The 20,643-nt window shown below is 34.6% G+C and overlaps 2 protein-coding genes across 2 annotated transcripts; both read right to left on the reverse strand.

Annotated features, from left to right (window-relative positions):
* Positions 1–3,272: 3,272 nt before the first annotated feature.
* On the reverse strand, positions 3,273–11,565 carry LOC130653703 (dipeptidyl peptidase 9-like). The gene is made up of 19 exons (XM_057456220.1): positions 11,260–11,565; positions 10,567–10,792; positions 8,394–8,667; positions 7,921–7,955; positions 7,513–7,671; positions 7,167–7,273; positions 6,889–7,054; positions 6,303–6,554; positions 6,088–6,158; positions 5,930–6,011; positions 5,613–5,751; positions 5,481–5,534; positions 5,311–5,408; positions 5,066–5,206; positions 4,866–4,968; positions 4,742–4,791; positions 4,510–4,652; positions 4,177–4,288; positions 3,273–4,057 (listed from the first exon to the last, which is right to left on the reverse strand). The coding sequence occupies exons 1-19, from the start codon at positions 11,514–11,516 to the stop codon at positions 3,953–3,955; spliced, it is 2,574 nt and encodes an 857-aa protein (XP_057312203.1). The 5' UTR covers positions 11,517–11,565; the 3' UTR covers positions 3,273–3,952.
* Positions 11,566–16,892: 5,327 nt separating this feature from the next.
* LOC130653706 (radial spoke head 1 homolog) lies at positions 16,893–18,811 on the reverse strand. The gene is made up of 3 exons (XM_057456223.1): positions 18,536–18,811; positions 17,512–17,729; positions 16,893–17,302 (listed from the first exon to the last, which is right to left on the reverse strand). The coding sequence occupies exons 1-3, from the start codon at positions 18,733–18,735 to the stop codon at positions 17,037–17,039; spliced, it is 684 nt and encodes a 227-aa protein (XP_057312206.1). The 5' UTR covers positions 18,736–18,811; the 3' UTR covers positions 16,893–17,036.
* Positions 18,812–20,643: the final 1,832 nt, after the last annotated feature.

Raw genomic sequence — 20,643 nt, forward strand, 5'->3', positions numbered from 1 at the left:
TTGTTACTTGTATTTTTTAAGACAAGATAATTCACAAGAAAAAATATACTTTGCCATAAAATTAAGATAAAGTCCACTAAATGCTAAATCCATAACCAAACATCAATGCCATCATCATCTTTTTGTTGATAATTACTTCCAAAGATTAAAGTGATGAGCGAAAAAATTTGTGAACCCATTTTTGTAGTCATTGATCGTGAGACTACGATCGAGATGAAATATTCTGTCATCAGTCTGTTGATTACATAACCAGATGTGATTGACTGAGTTGAATTTTCCTCGTCCAGTTTATTCATGTTCTATGATACTTTTATTAAGGTATAGATTGAACATAACATATATTCTGGATAATTTTTTTCCCCAAATTTTTGAAGATGTCTCATATCTTAATTATCTCTTCAAATTCAACTTATCGTTTAAAATATTTTCATAAATGAGATTCGCCATCGTTGATCAGATATTTGCCAAGTGAGATTTCACTGTTTTTCTGATAAATCTATCCTTCAATACAGGGATCTAAAACACATTAAAGCAATTATTATAATTACGCAACCTTGTGGCATCGACCGTCTTCTTGAATGCAGCGCAGTTGCTTTATCTTGATATCGTCAGCTATGGGTTATAATTGGCTTCAAGTTTAAGATTGTGCTAAACAGTTCTGTTATATACTTTACCGAGATTCTTTGAATCTTCGATATCCTTTCTGTTTCCAAACAATTCAATATGACATTTCCTCAACCCAAAAAGGTTCACTCTCTCTGAAGGGTTCACTCTCTCCTTAACATAATTAAAGTTATCCGATGTAACCGTTTAGTGACTCATCATCATCATTTCTGGCTTGAACTTTCCCGTGTTTACTCTGGAAAATTAATTAGCCCTGATGAAAATTTTGCTGGCTTATTGTATTTTTTTAATACCATAGGGATACAGTTTCCTCTTATGTGTAAACCACAAAATGACCATTCAAGAATGCTTCAGGTAGTGCAAAATATGTTTTTGTGATAGAAAGGTAATCCACGTAGCTCATTGAAATCATCTTTTGTAATTTACTTCTGGAGAGTCAAGTCAGATTCTTTACCATCTCTCACAACCGAGTAAATACGTAAAACTCGATCCAAAATAAAATCTTTTGAAGACATAGTTTACCCTTCCTATCAACTTTTGAAGTTGGTGCATGCGAGAGGGAAGATCAATAGTTCCTTGAAATAACTTCTTGTAATTTTTGTTTTTCTCGTAATTTTTTACTCAAATTTAATTTTTTGAACAACTAGCGGAAAGCTGAAATAATGCGCTTCCAGACAAAGTTTTTCTCTCTAAATGTTGTTTGTTTTTACTTTGTACTAGATTGAGATGGCCTGACTTTCTCTTTCCTAGAAACGTCACAGCACTAGGCGTTTTGCAAAAGTTATATAAGTTATGTTTTAAAAATGCTTTTTATTTCTGTTTTTTCAATTTTTCTGGCAAATTATGTTGCTCATCGCCATATGGTATTGTTTGTGTACTCAGGTGGTTGGCTGATGATGGGCGATTTGCAGCTGCCAGATGTGTCGCAGTATATCGTACCCAGGCTGCTGTTGCATGCACTTTAACAGGTTAACGTGGCATGAATGTTTCCCAGGTTGGTAAATTTACTTCCAGAATTTATAAAAAGAACGTTAATTTATTTGTTGTCTTTAGAACGAAATGCTTGATAGAGTGATCGAACAAAATGAAGGGATTTCATTTCATCGCTTTGTTACTGGTAGGGAGTGTCTTATCATATGAACTGGAAATGAGTAAAGGTATGTTACTATCCATGTATAATTGCGTTCATTATGAAAGTGTTGTTGCTACGGAAACAAGTAATTAACAATATAAACTAGTAAAATCAAATTAATTGTAGATGAAACTGACGAAATGTTGGATGATGGATCAGGTACTCCATTCACTACGATGACACCATTCAAAAGTCAAGTATGTAATACCTTTTTAATCAGCTTACTTATTAATACTGTGAACACATACTATTCGGTGCGTAATAGAAGGGGAAAGGATAAACAGCCTAAATTTAATAAGCAAGGAGGTTAGAATAAAAACAGGTTAGAAAATTCATATCTATTTAATAGCTAGTGGGATTTGAAATCGAAGACGGGTAGTTGCTGGCAGTGTGTTGAAAGGTTTTTGTGTTGGAAACTCGGAGTTGGGATATGAAAGTCTAGAGTAAAAAAATTATTTGGTGGAGAGAAGGGGTGATATCTATCAGGTATCAGAATGTAAAATGTTTTTCGTTTTTGCTGGCTAAGATTTTTCTTCTTTAAATTTAACTTTGCGATGGACTGAATTTTTAGTGTGAACGAAAGTACAAAAACTGCATGGCAAAATGGTGGTGTATATGGTGCGACTGCAAAAAAGATCGAAAAATCTGTGTATGTCCTTTCTCATCCTTCTTCGTTTTACTTCGCATAGTTCTCTTACGTGTAACACAGCTCGGATTTTCAACTTTTTATTCTTAGTGTGAAGAAGATTTCCACCGATGTTTGGGTTCGCTTCTAAATGATCCATCAGTTTATCAAAAATGTTTATTGTTTTACAAAAGTTGTAAACATTTCTAAATAAAAAAAGGTTTTTTTTTTCATATCCTGTATTAGCAGATCAATATTTGCACGCACGTCCCTAAGGAATTTTTACCGTTTTGGTATGAGAGATATGAGCAAAAAAAACTGGGGATGAGGGTGCTTATCTTGCTCCCTTACATTTTGTAGTTGGTAATGCAAAGCATCGAATTATCATATTATAAGCCTAAGCCTGAGATAGTTGCATAACGCAACTGGAACTTGTCTCGCAGTTTTTTCGCCTTTCTCCTGCGAAAGTCTCCAAAATAAGCTAAGAAAAAATTCGCAGAAATAAAAAGCACGTGTGGAGGGGAGATTAGAAATCAGAAAACAATTAATTCATTTCAAGGCTGGGTAAAATAAATGTTTCACGATTTACAAATGCTATTCTTTTTCCTTCCAGTTCGTTTTAAGATTGCTTTCCATTAAGGCGCTCTTAACTGAATCTCAGCAGTATTTAGTATCAAAACATGCGAAATAGAATATTTCGTGGTCTCAACCTCTGTAGGTTTGGCACCTTTGGAAGTTAAAAGGAGACAACCTTGAAGCTTTTGCAAGCAACAACTATTCAACAACCAATAAAAAGTCAGAAAAAGTTACCATCTTTAATGTGATTGGGCAAATTGAGCGCTGACGCCCGAATGTTTGGAGTTAAAGTCACGAACGCTTTAATAAGAAGTGTTAAAGAAATCACATTTTTTTTATACTTGTTGAAATTCAGTCCTACGTTACAATGGAATAAGATATCCAAGCAGACAGCTCGCAGCAGTTTCAAGACGACCCAAAACAAATGTACCAAAGCAACTTCTTTCAAGCGAGCTGTACTGGTATTCTAGTTTTTTTATATATAAATTAAATGTTTTAGGTTAAAAGCTTAAATATTTTGTAATGAATAATGCATGATGCATAAATATTGTGTAAACACAGTGGATAGTGTTTCAATGATAAAAGAATGTCAGTGGCTTTATGTAATGGATGTCACGAATCTTTTATAGCAAAGGTATTCGTCAAATCTTTATTGGAATTCGCAATAATATCAAATTGTATAATGTTTTTGTCCTATCACAACATTTCTTGGCGTCAAAATTGACGCTTTTTATCCAAACCATGTACTCGTCGTCACAAATAGTGGAATCACATAACCACATGAATCTTCAAACTTGCTCCAAAATGTTCTAAATGTCCTCCTCACATTTCCGATTGCTGAAACAGACAGCCTCAAGTCAATAGGCTTTCCTGCTCAAAGGCAATGCACTGATCCACTCAAACTTTACTACTCTTCTCCGTGGTGATTTAATATTTCCGCTACTCTTCTCCATGGAGTTTTAATTTTTTTGGTACTCTTCCCGGCGGTGTTTTTGTTACGTCATATTATTGAAGTATTGCTGAATAAACCAAAGGACGTACGTTTCATAATGCTTCGCAGCAGCAGAGTTTCGAATACCGTGTCGTTCACCTGGATAGACCTATAATAACAATATAATAAATCTGTATGCACTTCGAATAGACATCATGCTATCGCACGTGAAGGTCACAAGTCACAATAAGCACATCAATAAGGTGTTTTACGAAAGAAGCGACTTACCTGGAGCTGGTATGGCTTTCCTTCTTTCACTAGTTCTGCAATCAAAGCATTCGTGTGACTGAAATGAACGTTTTCGTCGACCAATCCATGAACGATCAGTAGTCGATTTGGTCTAAAGTTTCAAGACTTCAAGGCTTAGAAATTTAAATAAATTAAGGCCGTCTGCTCTATCAGGACCTCCAAGCAAAGAAAAAAATCTAAAAAATTTCCTAGTTTTAAGATTCTAGACGTCGTATTTGTCTTTAATATTCGCGAATTGATCACATTTTGCAGGAATCAAATTTTGCGATTTTTTACATAAAATAAACAGAAGTTAAAAGAAATCATGCATACTCGCTTGGAAACTGTTTCGCATATTTCAACACGGATCCTCTTCTGTATGCATCTTTGTTGACTGACGGTGTACTCATGTATCGTTCTGTGTATCCCGTGTCATACAATTCCCAACAGGTAACAGGCGCACCAGCTATGGCCACCTAACGTTACAGTAAAAAACATTAAATAATGAGAGAAACCGTTAGAATGTTAGAAGCGATAAGCGCTAGCACATATAACTTATTCTTACCTTGAAGACATCAGGTCTCTGTGCTAAGCCCATCAGCGCAAGATAACCGCCTAGGAATAACAAATAGAGGGTAAATAAAAAGAATGAAACAAGCAGTATTGATACAAGTAGATGTTATACACACCGTAGGACCATCCATGGATGACTATTCTATGCATATCAATAATCCCAGATTTCTCTGCAATGTGTGACAAGCCTTCAAGCTGCTGATCAATCTCAACACAACCCTGTAATAAAATTGTAGCCGTAATAATCAACTTGCATTGACAAGACATAGTAAACTTTAAAACCAAAATAAACTTAGGGCAAAAATGTGTTGGTTACCATATTATTTTGAATAGCAGCTTCGAATTGTATGCCTCTGTTACACGAGCCCATCGTATCGATCATTACAACAGCGTATCCGAGAGAAGCTAAAGCATACAAGTTTAGTCGACGGACTGAACGTTGTGCATTCGAAACCAGCTAAAACAATGAAAAAAGTATGAGTAATTGCAATAAAATATTAGATTTATCATGGTACATCCGTGTATGTATTCTGAATTGAGATTGTTTGGAAAAAAAATTACCTGGACTCCAGGTCCACCGTAAACGTATAAAATTGTTGGATATTTCTTTCTTGCGGAGCAATTAGACGGTCTGAACAGCATGCCATAGATAGATTTACCTAGAAGATCAGCTTATTATAGTCTCGAGATAGTTAGGCTGAGTACAATAAAAGTTAATAATTGCATCTTACCACTGGCATTGGTAAATCCAAAGATTTCTGGCACAATGTACGTGCTGGGAAGAGCTGAAAGAAGTTGCAATGTATGTACACAACTAAATAAAGATCAGTTTAATAAAAAAGCGTTATATGTTCAAGTTATACCTCGCGGTGCTTCTAGCCAAGCTATTCCGTTCAACGACATTCTTCCTGTCCCGTACACAGGATTCTGCATGATTTTACACAAGTTGACATGTGACAGAGACGAAATTGATGATGACACTACGACTGCATGGGAACACTCCTACAAACAAAACAATATACTGATCAGTTTAACTATTAACACCCGCAGACATGTGTTTCAACCTGTTTGAACTCATAAGTATGGCCTTAGATTACCGAACTAATAAAAGTAGCTGGGGTTGAAACTTTGGGGAACATAAATGTCATTATTTTAATTCGCATCTATGTAAGACATTTACCTGGTTTATAGACACAGAATGTGAATGACCAAGTTTAGTTAGACGGTGAATAACCTCTGGATTTGCCATAGAAACGCAATATCTAAACAAATGCAAACAACAGACATTCAAAGACTGCTAATCTCTTTAATAAAAATTTCAAATAAAAAGTAACATACAGATGTTTCTCCAATGGTGTATCCTTCATGGCGATGAAATAAACTAAATCATTTTTCACATCAACCCAAATCTAAAGGATCACAATAAACGTTTGTATGTACAGATAAATCTGCCTATAGCGTACCCTTTTTTAGGATCAAATTTTTAGCGGACCGTTTTAAGACCAAATTTTTAGCGGGCCCTTTTCAGGACCAAATTTTTAGGGTTAGCATACCCTTTCGCCATCCACTTCCCATGATCCTGATGTGAGAACCTGTTTTTCCAATGTGTGACAAGGTCTCACTATGCACTCATTCATGTTGCCCTCAGTGCTGTGAAAAACTTGACTTCCACCAAAATAACCATCACCAGATTCTGTTGTTATAGTGTATTTATAAAGGTGCTTGAAACGTGTTTCTTCAGACAGCCAGATGAACTTTATTCGATCAGGTCGTATCGTTGGTAAGAAGTGAAGGATATCTGAAATCTAAAAAGAAATAATATGCAAGGATGATTTCGCCAGAACTTTAAACACGTAGGCAATGTACATTTAAGTGCTTATTTGAAAAGATTCTATATTTACTTATTTGAAAGATTGTTAAAAAGGGAGGATATTTGAGATTTTAAAACATTATTTTCAAAACACAAAATATCAACATTTTTTTTCTTACGACATTTTCAATTTTCTTTCTAAATAGAGACTTATCAATGTTATAAAAATTATTTTTTCTAACTTGGACACTAGAAACCAAAAACTTCACAAATCTGGCTTTGCAGCCCACACTTTTCATACACAACAACAAGCATAACAGCAAACGTACATTCACCCAAAAGTCTGACTTCTCTTCCAACATTATATCAATTTTGTGTTGACGAACAGTTTCCGTCAGAAGAACAGTGCTAGAAGTGATTGGTCGAAATGCAGAACATGGTATTCTAAGCAAAGCCAGTCTGTTTTGAGCTCGATTTAATACTTGAACCCATATACTAAAATTATCAAATTATTAAATATAACTGCTTTATCATAGCACTGATGATAGATTAAAAAAATAAATATAGATTATTGCATTCATGTAAAGTAGTGTAACAAGTTACTTACTGTTTACCATCTGGCATCCATCCACATCGAACAATATATTCAATCCAGGGAAATAATTCTACTAAATCAACACGCATCTCATATTCAACAATGGAACCATCAAGGAACTAAAGGAAAATTTGTATAATTGTATATCCTTACTAAATGCACTCACTTAATTAATGAACCGAATGGGAACAATTTTTTTGCGGACACGCACGCAAAGCAATTTAATTAGTGGAATCCCCTTTTAAAAAATATTTCATGGCATCCCTATCTGATGTAAACAAAAAAATGTATATACATCAATGTAATGAATCTGGATATACTTTAAGTGTTAAAAAAAATATATATATATTAAGGTAACCTCATTCGTGGAACTCTTTACACAGAATTCAACCAATCGCAAGGTAGATTTTGAGTTAATAGATCCAGCTTTGGGATAACGGTAAGTTTCAACAAATGTTGTGAAGTTATGGTCAGGAGCAGATGATATTGGTAGCTCTTCAACCATTCTTTCATCCACCTAAGTGAGGAAAAGAATGAACTCTTAAAGTAGAATTTTGGTAACTTCTAACACTTCAATAAAAGTTTTTTTTTTCATTATTCTCTCACGAGAAAATATGGCTAGCTGTTACCAATCATTATGGTAAAAAACTCAAAAACACAACTTTTTCTAAAAAACATTTTTTGTAATAAAGGCTCTACTAGACATTTCCTTACCCTTTATATCTAAAAAAGCAACACGAAATTGATACACTCTTGTTATACTTACAAGTTCGTATAAGATCTTGTGAACTTCAAGAGAGCCTAAGCATAAAGTACATTTTCTGTTAGCAAAAACGTTTTAAAAAAAAAGTGCAACAACAAAAAAGTAAAACTAACATTTACACAAGATTATTAAGATTTTATGATTTTTTTTTGATATAAAATATCTTTTATGATTTCAGAGATACGTTTTGTTTAAAATGCATACATCCTCCCTTTAAATTGTTTGATTTTTTCTATTATCAAAAATGCAAGAATTGACAATTTACAGTAAAATATTTTAACACGAAAAGTCATATAAAAGGTCAAAACTATATAATCAGACATTTACTTTTTCAATAATGAAAAAATGTTTTGACAGACTGAACAAAGTTTCCTAGTTGCCTGTGAGGTTTTAAGTACCCTTATTTACTACAAACACAGAAAAAATCTGACACATCTATGTGTGGTTGATTGTAACTTTTATAGATAATATCATACCTTCCATATCTTGTTGTTTCCTTGGCTCCCACCAATACCCAGTAAATCTGTCAAATTCTTCCTGAGTAACATATGATGGTACACCTGCTGAAATAGCTTCATCTCGACCAGTGCTTCGAACAAATGTCAATCTCATTTCCAGACCTGTCACTATATTTGCCACCCAAATGTCTCCGTTGTCAATAAATGATATTATATTTGGATTGCTTGGTCCAATTTTAGCATCCATTTTGCTTCCAAACAAATTGGTAGATATTGAACGTGGCACAGCACACTAAAAATGACAATGCTAAAAAACTGAAAATTCCCTTATTAAAAAGTGAACATTTGATAACCAGTGCTTTTTTTTAAGATTCAGGAGTACCGAAGTATAACAGCAGGGGTTCTAACCAATAAAAGCTCTGATAAGAAATTGTTGCCAGACAGCTCACTCTTTCATTTCCTCTTTTCTAAAGCAGTAAGCATCATAGGAGAGAAATATTTAAAAGAAATATTTATTTTCTTTGAGTTTGGGGCCCTATTATTAAAATAATTGTATGAAAATCCCGCTGGATATGTCGTTAAACAGAATGAAAGCAACAAAGTGTTACTTGCAGGATAGGTTCTGCTTGGGCAGAGCATGAATATCTTGGATGTTTAGAAAGGAATGCTATCAGAATACAGTCCTGGTCATATGAATTTTAGCAGTTGAGTGATACTTCACTCGCCTCGATTAACGTAGGTACGTGATGAATTTCATACGTCTTGCCTTATTTGGGCAGAGTAATTATTCATAATTTGAGGTGCGTGATAACACATATGTATGAAAAGTGTGGTCATCTGGTAAGCCTATTATTTGAATGTATTTGCATCTTTATTAAAGGACCTTCTCAAAATTTCCGTACATAATTCGTATAACTCGTATCAAAACTTTATATCAATGATTCATCAGTCCTTAAAATTAGTGTCGGCAATTGCCAACGTGAAATACGAAGATCCTTAAGTTGTGTTGGCAAAAAAATTGCAGACGTAATTTTGTTGTGAAATTTGAATAAATGTCACGATCAAAAATGGTCAGTGTTATTATGAAGAACATAAGGTATAGAGAACATCAGCTGGTGAATTACACTGAGACTCGAACAAAAGACGGAAGACCATTTGGAGCCATACCACAAGTCAGTCCCACCTTCATTGCCACAGAGAATACTACAAGAAGAGTGCACACCCATGCAAGTTAAATATAACCAGAACATATGAGAGGTTAGGTGTCCTGTACCTTAATACAGCTTTCGGACGAATGTTCTCGTGATGTAATACCAAAGAAAAAACATGTTGAATAAAGTTTAAAAAATTTTTATAAAAGGGGAAAGACAAATCAAATATGTTTAGTAATAATAATTGAAAATATTGTATATTGTATTAAAAAGAAGTCCAGAAGTTCTGTCTCCCACACGACAAAGCATGCAATAAGTCAGACCTGCCTTCGATCTCCTGTACAGTTTTGCTTTATGTTAAACTGTGCCGGTGACAAACATTTTTCAAGCATGTCACAGGCGACTTCTGCGATATACAACCTAATGATTCCCTAACCTAATGAATTCATCTCGAAACAATAAAAGCCAGTAACAAACAAATGCAACGTATTCAATTTTTTTTTTTATTCAAATTCTAAGCTTTAAGTCATTTTTTTCTTTGATTATTAGTATGGTAAATAATTACTTTATACAAGACATTTCAGGTTTTCATTATTGAAGTGATAAAATGTTTTTGGTGCGTGATTGAAAATGCTGCTCCATTGTTGAAGAAGTGTGCAGAGGTGCTGGGGTGCAATCACGCACCTCAAAAGACCAGGACTGGAATTGTAAGGTGGCTGTTAAACACCAGCTTGAGAGGTAGTGTTTGTAGCATTGAAGATGTGAATCAGACAAAAAGATTGAGTTTGTTGGAACATTTTGTAAATATGGAGGAGGATAATCAGGTAAGAAAGTGAGAGACTTGATAGTTCCTGGGGCAAAGCTTGGAGGTAGACAGAGAAAAACTTGGCCAAAGGTGATAAGGACACACTTAATGCAGAGGACCAAAACGTAAATTGAATTGAAAAAATGTCATTAATATACCCTGTACAACCCATGTTAAGTCGAGAATGATATGACATTAAAGAACAAGAATCATTTTTGAAATGAATTTTACTCACTTTTGTTGCACCTGATGCAACTAATGCCACATCAACAGTATAAGTATCGCATCCAGCACGAAATAACACACGACCAGCATGTGTATCAAATTCATATGAAGTTATACCATGAGACACAAGTCTTTTTCTTTCCCGAAGTAGTTCCTCTTCTTTAGAATAACCAGAGCCAGCTGTATTTAAAGATTTACTTGGGTCAAGAAGCAAGTTCCAGTGATATGCAGCATATCTAGACAACATTAACAGTATTAATAGCTGAACTTAAATTCTTTCAAGTTATGCTTATTCCTTAACTTTTTGTAAACAAGTTAAATGTTTTAATCCAAGGATTATAGTTAGAACAGATTATTGATCCAGGCATGGAGAACAAAAAATTCACTTCGAGGAAGTTGCTATACCATTACCATCTATTGCTCGGATAATTATGATACTTAAAAGAATTTTAACATTTTCCACCTAATAAGCTTTTTAATTTGGCTGTCACAAACTTTAACAAACAGAAGCCAGGTACACATATCCATCACATCCTGCATTTTTGTCTAAAGCTTTAAAATGAAGAAGGATGAACTTCCAAATATAAAGGACATTTTAAGGTCCCAATTCTTTTCTTAAATGCTAAAACTTTTTATACAAATTGTTATACAACTTTCAGTTAATTTACCTCTTGTTAAAAAAATCACAACAATATATACATACATGTGAGGGTCCAATCCATCCATTGAGTCATAACCTTCATGTTTTACATCCATGTGTTCCCATACTCCGTTTTCAACATCAATATACAACAAAGTATTTTCATTGCTATAAGACTCGCCAGTTGGTGGAACACCAAGAAATATAAGCAAATTTTTATAAAACGTAAAATGAGATGGTATAAATGAAGAAAAGTGAAATTGTGCAAGGCGGCTATGGCAAACAGCACGTTCAATTTCAAGCCATGATTTAAATTCCATTTGATTATTAAATATTTTGAAGCTATAAATAGAAAAAATATTGGCTAAACAAAAGGAAAATTAACAGGGTTTGAATTGGCAGGTCCGAATTCGCAATGTGTGAATCGAGATGCTGTCTTTGCGAATAATTCTATAAAAAAAATGTTGAATTGCGAATTCACTTTTACATTAGCTGATTGCATTATCTATTACTGTAATAGTTGTGTGACAAATAAATAAACCATTATCCATTAAGAGTTAGTGGCAAGTGGCCTAGTGCTGGTCAGGGGACCACAGCTGCAAAGAGGTTTTCTTCTCCATGAGGAATATTATACGGAACCAATTCAAACTTTTGGTTGAAGAGCACATAGCACTGACCAAAGATCCTAGCTCTGATTTCTCAAATCTATTATGTATCATACCATAATAGGTGTAGCAGTTTTACTTTACTGGCTTAAGGTGGAGTAAAGTAAAACTGCTAAAAGGGTGCCAATAAGCTGCATACGCTGTAAAAAGTGCGGGTGTTTACAGGTGAATTCAGCGTTTTCAATATAATTCAAGTGTCTGCTTGAAAACAAACTTTGATGAAAATTTGTTTGTGTGGAGTTTTCGAAAGGTTATTTGATACAATCTATATTATATTTGATGATTTATAATATTTGATGCAATCTACAGGTTTTTTTTTCTTTAATGGAAACGGAATTCGGCATTAATTCTGGCAGGTATAGGAAAGTGCAAGAGCTGGAGCTTGGACAGAGATTTAATTCAAAGAGAAGAGTGTGCTGATAAGCCGCAAACCCTCGCATATATAATGGTGACTTTTCGACTAATTTTTTGAATTAAAATAGCGGTTGTCCTCCGAAACCACCCACATTATCCTGAACCCGCCTGGAGCATTCCCGAAATGCCATGCAGATAGCTATGTGCTCAAAGAGAAAGAAAAAAGTTTATATTTAAATTATTTCGCTATCACATAATAAGTTGGGCCATCTGTATTTTTTGTTGATTGTAATAATTATCGACTAAAGCTAGCAAACTATCAAGTTAAACATTAACCTTCAGTTAGGGACAACTGTAAATTATTCCGCCTAAATAGGCTATGATAGACAAATTAGGCAAAATTATCTCCTAACTAGGCTATTGCAACTAAATTTGCTTATTGCAGCCTTCTGGTCTATGTATTATAAAATATTAAAACACAAGAGCTTTCTTAACAGCTTTTATTCATGTGCCATTTTATTCAAGTTACAACATATTTTGTAGGATGTATATAATGTAAGTACAATTTCCCTGACTTAGCCCTTAATTTCAGACATAAAGAAGACATTACTTTCCTACCTTTAATTTAGAACTAATTTTTTTCATTTTAAATCCTCTAGACTGTTGTAAAAGAAGTAAAAAAAAAATGCGGAAGATTGAAATCATAATCTGCTTCAACTTGGTATGGTTGGTTTTGGATTGTGTTTCTTTTGTCTTTTTGTCTACCTTTATACTTCTTAAGATATAAACATCTTTAAATCGTTAAGATATAAACATCTATAAACACCTTTAAGGTTATAAATGATCTAACAAACCTCCCTCAAATGTAGAAATGTTATTTTCGAAAATGTTTTGGTGCGTTTTGAATATATTGCTTAAAGATATTGCGGACAAAGTTTTTTTTCAGTGTGTTTCAAAAAAAGCCTAAATAGACTATTTTGATTTAAAAAAAGATGGTGGATAAACACATTTTGCAAATAAGTTCCAAAAATAATGAAAAAGAAAGCTTGTGGCGCGAAACCTTCAGTTTTTTTGTGGGAAAATAATATACTAGTAAGGCTATGATGTCCTAATTACACTGTCATAGACAAAATAAGCTATTTGGACAATCTCGCCCCAGACCTTGTTCTAGTCGATTGAAAATGAGTTTGATCGGTAAGCACGTTTACATGTATAACTTTTATATCCACCATGCAAATTCTATGAAATTTGACCTAAGCAAAGATGACTAAGTCAGCAAATAGTACAGGAAAAATAATGGCGCAACCAACAATGATTGCGAAGATATCGCTGATTAAAATTTTCCATCTACCAAATAGACTTTTCTCCCCAAGTTAAGTTATTAAAAATCTCCTAATTTAGCTACTAGCTCATTTAGGAGAAATAGTCTAATTTGCAGTTGTCCCTAACTGACTTAATCACACTTTGAATAGGTCTATTTTTTGGGCAAATAATTTAATATTTTTAAAAACGTTAATCTTGCCTGAAAACTCCTGCACCTTTTTGCAGTATGCAGCAATTAGACCCTCTTTTGAAGAGTAGTCCAAATCCTCCATGACATATATGACCTCGTACTACTAGCTATACTGGCTTAGAGAGGGAAAATGTTGACTGCAAGAATACTTGTGCAGCTATTATTTGTATGTCCTATTGTATGTTCGCCTCTCTTTCTATCCTCCTAGGTATCTGAAAGAGAAAAATAATCAACTTTTCTTCGCCGTAGATTAGTGGTTATAGCTCTCGTACTCTGTGCGGGAGACCGGGGTTCGATTCCTCTTGACGGCGATTCAGCATGGGCGAGTGAATGTTACCATAGCCCCGGGTTAACCCAAGCCATGTGAGGGAAATTGGGAAGATGGCACACTGTGTGGGCCGTTGGATGTTGCCGGGAGTTGTCTGGTAGAGCGCGGGCTCTAATTGGGTCTGCGTAGCTCAAAATGAGCATTAAATACTCTAGGACTCTCCATCTACGCCATGGCCCCTCCTGGAAATAATAGACAGGGTATATCCCTCGATATTTGTGAGGCTAGCCATGTAAAATATGCACATCTATCTATCTATCTATCCCAACCAATATCACATCTGACAGGTAGCTAGCTACTGGCAAAGTAGTCTTTTTCTTCCACCCTTTTTCACGCCTAAACAAAAACACCCACCATTGTTCTAAATAGCTGAACACCGAAAAACAGATGTAAAGTATTTTCAAACAAAAAATCAATCCAGACGCTAATTCCAAGGATAAAATAAAGAGAACACTCCATCTACACCTCCCTCGGGCCCAGCAGTACACAGCAAATGGCGCCGCGCGCTGTTTTGTAAATCAAAGCTTGTTATCCGCACCTCTAATACGATCATCGTAATAGAAATACGGCTGTTTGATGACTCAATGCTGGTACAATACTTTTGGTATTTTGGGATTGTATCCGCCAAATGGCGGGAACAGGCGGGTGGTTCATTTGTTCATTGGAGAGGTATAAAACTGGGATTACACTGGGCAAAATTAGTAGTTACCAAGCTGGTTGGCAAATTTTAACACGACAATGCTATATGGCGATTATCCACCACCAGTAAGCTTGTTCCTAGCGCGCATGTTTTGCCTTATGCATTTATTACAAAAAGACCGCCCTGTGATAACCTTTTCTGGCGCAAGAAGAGAGGAGGGACAAGGATGTGGTTTCCAGGACACATCCATGTCGCGCCAAGACCATTCTTTTCTCCAGGGTATTTTGACCCTGAGCCGTAAAAAAGGCTGTAGAAACGAGATTGTAGATTTGATGGCTGCCAGCGAAAAAACCCAGTTCAGTAGGCTGATTCACGTGATCAAAATGTAATTCACACTCTCAGCTATAATTATTACGAAACCGCATGGTCAGAGTATCATATATCATCTTTATTTACCGACTGGTGTTTTTTTGGTAGAGCTTTCACCTCCAGTGTGGGAGGTCTTGGGCTTCAATCTCGGGTCAGTCATGCCTGAGACTATAAAAGGTGTGAAACGATTCTTTCTGTTCAGTGTTCTGCATGAGGATTGATATCTTAGGCAATTGTCTAAGGCCTTTCGACGGACCCTCATTGATAAAAGTACCATTAGGAACTGAAGAGGCCATCCTGGGATAGTATAAAAATAATAAAACTACCACTGCGTATGTGCTTTGCACATGTTTTTGTCGGTAACAGCCAGCAAGCGACGCCAAGTTAGCACAGACTACATAGGATAAAAAAACCCACATAATTAGGTACTAAAACATGTTTTTTCTATTATAAACAATCTTGTCACGATTTTGCAGTTATACTAATAATATCAACCTTCACCAAAAATATTTAGATTCAACAATTGCTCTATAAATTAGTGCTAATAGCTATGACGTAATTATTAGAGAAATGTTAACAACAACAACGTAACGTAGAATTTTACTACGATCTTTACAGTACTGCGTACTGCACTGCGCGAGCTCCAACATAGGATTTTCCTTAAACTTTTTAGACATGTTTTGAAAATGTTTGGTAAATCATACAGCTATGAGCGGAAATATTTTTACTCTGGACATTTTAACAGCGTTGGATGCAGCTGAGGATGCTACCTAGGAATTTTCAAAAAACACAAAAACCCACTGTTGCAAAAATATGAAAGGACAAAAAACTTCGCGCTTCCTTTTAACATGACTATCCCAAAATTCATTTCAAAGCAGAATCAAGTGAAAAATGATAATAAGTAAAGCCGATTTTTTCTTGTTAGTTTTACATTTTTAACTGGAAATTTCTGCTGGTCAGCAATTTCGATAATAAGCCAAAATCATTTTGTGTTAAGGTCAATTTTTTTCAAGAAATAGTAAAGAAGATCTACAGTGCTTGGAGAACTAAAAAGGGTTACAGACCAAATAAAAAACGGCTGGAGTGGAATGGCCTCTTTTACTAACAAAAATATTCGGGGAAAAATGTGAGAGTTGTATAGACTATAATGTCACACCTTTGTGTCAGTTTGTCAAGGCTGAAAAAACCGTGGGGAAAGTTTCTAGAAAAACTACCTCCGTTACTCACCAAACAAGCTATTATAAAAGTTTTAGATAACGAAAGAGTACATCTCGTCAGAATCCATTTATACTAAATGGAATAACGAAACCTTTTCGGCGAAAGCTCTATCCAAAGCAGGGAAGTAGAATCGGTCCGTTCTTGTTAGTCGCTGTATAGAAGCAGGAAAAGTCAGGGTATGGAACACTGTTCTTCCTCAGCTGGGATAAGCGATTATTGCAACCAGGTAATGCCCCTGCTTCTTGAATTAGCTGAATATCCCTTGTTTCAAATTAAAGAGGTCCCTCAGTGCTTTCAGTTAGATGAAGTAGTGTAACATTCATTTTTTCCATAAAAAACGGTAATTGTCTAAATGTGCATTCTCAAGAATAAGACGCCGCGTATTTTTTAGATGGAATCTGTTCTGTGGACTATTTATTTGTTTAGAATCAAGTGATCCACCTACATTATCGGTTATCAAACATATAGTAATAAGTCTCTTTTTTCTGCACAAAATTCAAAGTACTATTACTTTTAGGATACTAGGATGATCGAGGAGTTCGTTTCAAGGAACAAACGACAAACGAACAAACGAAAGAACGACAAACAAACGAACGAAAGATCGAACAAAACATCTAATTACTTGATAAAAACGTTAATAAACGCTGGTGTGAGACTAGAGGTCGGTATAATTTAACGATGGAATGTGGTACAGTTAGAACACATTTTTTTAGAATACATAATATACTGTTAGAAAAGACGGTAATCATAAGTCTACTTGTCTTTTTTCGGCAATGTTTTTGGTGGACTGGGAACAAGTGCAGTGCTCGTCCATTGTGTTTCACGTCCAACCAATTCCATCACTTTATCCACTTTCTCAACAAAATTTGTGACTTTGAAGTAACCATGTTGTTCGCACCCATTATTAAATAGAAAATAACCACGCCCAAAAGGTTGATCGTTTCGAAAGTACCCTTTGTAAGAATGATCGTTATTTATCCATTCAGCATGTCCTTCGCGAACTCCTTGAGACCAATGACCTAAAAGGAATGCTAAAATTGCTAATTTATTTAAGATTCATTACCCAGGGTGACTGACACAGTGTTTCCGGGATTAGAAATCTTGAATTAGGCACAATTTCAAACAACTTCGATTTACAGCAAAATCTTCAACAGAGTGGTGTTATAAAAAGACCTAATTTCTTTGAGATCACAAAGGAAATATTCTGTAATAAACACTGAAATCCTACCTTTAAACTGAGTTCCAGTACTTTTATAAGTGTATACTCCTTTTCCGTGCTTCTGATCATCTTTCCATTCTCCTTCATAAACATCTCCGTTAGGATATGTATATACACCAACACCATTTTTATCTCCATCATTCCACTGTCCGTTGTATGTACTACCATCTGGATAATACATTTGTCCATCTCCTTGCCTCTTGCCATTAGAATATTTACCTACATATCTGAAGTATTTGTAGATATAGATAATTCTTGCCCTGCAACTTGATTTTAAATAACAAAAGAAGGGAGAAGAAGGAATATGCAAGAGAGCATTCCCTTTTGTAGAGTTCCGCATTATATTAAGTGTATAACCTTGTTCCCAGGGATTGATAGGTTTCTTATATCTGGGTGGAACCTAAACAAAACCTAACAAACCCAGGACACGAGGTTGGTAGTGCGTAAAAAACAAAGATGATGGTAACGTGGCATAGTTACGTCTATACATTTCTTTTTTGTCTTTTCGACCACTCGGACTCAATAATATTTATTATCGTACCCTTATTATGTGCTGAACACAACTCAACTAATTTAAAAGCGATCTGTGTGTATTATGTACTGTATACTATCCGTTAAAAACCTTGCTGTCTTACAGTTAATCGTATTTTGTTTTGTGGTTTCTAAAATACGTTGAGACAAATGCAAACAGAGCTCGAAGATTTCGTTTTCTTATAATAATTGCTTACATTCATTCATGATACACTTGTTTTCTCGTTTTTAAAACGGTTATTTGGATGTTATTTAAGGTAATCTCCTTCTGGGTTTATGGTAATCTTATACACTCTCTTCGATGTTCTTCTAACCAAATGTTTATAAACTTTAAGGCAATTTTTTAGCAATTAAAGTACCAAGTCAGTTGCTTACATAGTTACAGTTTTAGTGAGGATCTCAGAGAGTTCTGGGGACGAGAATGTGAGGATACCTACATTGTAACTTTCAGCCTCCACGAATGTAGCTAAATTATTAAAACAGAGAAAGTAAAAATATTTACTTTGCAGCTTTAAATTTGTATGATCCGCAGCCATTTCTCTTTCCATCCTCGTATTCTCCCTCATAAATATCTCCGTTAGGAAAACACGCTTTCCCATGTCCATGTCTTGCTCCGTCAGCGTTCCGGTCTCCGTCATAAACACCGATATCATTTTCCGTGTCGCCGAATCCTTCTAATTCGTAGTCTGAATCGTCACTCATCGCAAGAGAAGTAAGCACAAACACATAAACACCTGTTGGAACTGTTGACAGATATGTACTTTTGTAACGTGCAATTTGACGTCAACTGAAGATTGTTAGGTGATTAAATGAATTACTTCTGACGTCATTTTTTTGTGCCAATTAATCACGTGATCTTTTATTGCTTAATTAACCGAACACTATTTAATTAAACGAGCTAGGTTGCAATTTTACGTTTTATGATCTTAATTCTCATCAAAATTTTGGAAGCACATCGTCTAACATTTTTTCGAGCAGAAATTTTTAGTTGTTTTAAGTCGAAGTTATATATTGTTCGCGTGAATTTATGTTCACGACTTAAAATTGTAATTTGATAGGGGTTAGTTTGCTGCGGAAATTTCTATCTGCAAAAAATCTACATTTTAAAAAACGAAATTTCGAGTTAATTATATGACTCCAGTGTAATAACCTCCAGTAGGGCCAGGGGACACAGGCCCCCAATAATTTTTCTACTAAAAAAAGAAAGAAAGAAAGAAAGAAAGAAAGAAAAGAAAGGAAGAGAGACAGAGAAAGAGAGCCATGAGAGAAATGAAAAACATAAAACAGATGTTCTACTCATGGTCAAAACGAATGTTTAAGGGGGTGCCAGGCACATTTTAAAAGTCCAAATGCGGTGTAAATTTTCTAAAAAGTGGCAGCACCCTTAAAATTTTTAGTGTTCTTATCATTTTTTATTATTATTGTAGTTGTGTAATGTAAATATGTATCTCTTTCTATGTTTTGGTTTCTGATGGAAATTTTTATCTAAATTTTGATGGCAATTAAACAATGCAGCTTTTCTAAATTACAAAAATATATCGAAACATTCATCGTGATTTTAACATTAAACCATGAGTTGACATCTGGAAGTACATATTACGCCATTCTAGAGATGCAAATTTTAAAAATTTCCCACTCGGCGCCTCGGCTGGCCACTGTATAATACGAAATATCCATATATGTAATTTTTCTATATACCCCTCCCCCCCTCTCCAAATGTTAAAATCGTGGTTGCGGCACTGATGACTAAAAACTATTACAGTGAAGCCGCTTAGTGATCAACATGTTATTTATGCGTAACTGGTCAATTTCAAATCTCAAACTGATCTATTTCAAACAAAAAAGACTGGGTTGTAATTGACTGGTTTTATTTTACTTTATGATTTGTTTGGTTTTAATCACAAGAAAAGCCCGCGATTTTAGAACGTTACACGATTGCATATTTTTTACAACATAACTAATTGTCGATTTCATTTTATTGTTTAGAATTTTATGCTTGATTTTGATTGGCTTACATTCTTAAACATCAGAAAAAAATATCTTGCGTTGTTTATACTTTTGACACAAATATTTTATCGCAAAAATGGAAGCACTTGAAAAAAGATTTCAATAACTTGATATATAGTTACATAAAATTATTTCTGTTTGAATACAAGTTGTGTTTTTGTTTAATTCGAAGTTGAGTTCTTTAATAATAAAGAATTTCATCAATAGTAATTTCTTTTTTTTTCTTCGCCCTTTGGAACATTTATATTTGACGATAAAAAAATTCATTTTGTGAACATAGCATTTAAACTCGGGCTTAATTATTCCAAATAGCCCTTGAAACCATGTTACACTATATACTAATACAAGTTAATTTTTTAGCCAAATTTAGATTTTAGAGGTGAAGATTTTCCCCACCACAAAATATGGAAACTAACAATGTTTATAAAAATAGATTATTTCCATGGATTTGTAGAGAATTAAGAATTTATTTCCCACTCAGCTGAGTACAGTACACTATTTTTACAAACTGTAGTCATCAATATTAATATTTTATAACTTCAAACAGGTTCCGCAATTTTCTTTCAACTAATCCATATTATAAAGTTTTAAATTTTAAACAAT

This window comes from Hydractinia symbiolongicarpus, chromosome 8 (genome assembly GCF_029227915.1).
Source record: "Hydractinia symbiolongicarpus strain clone_291-10 chromosome 8, HSymV2.1, whole genome shotgun sequence".
Lineage (NCBI taxonomy): Eukaryota > Metazoa > Cnidaria > Hydrozoa > Anthoathecata > Hydractiniidae > Hydractinia > Hydractinia symbiolongicarpus.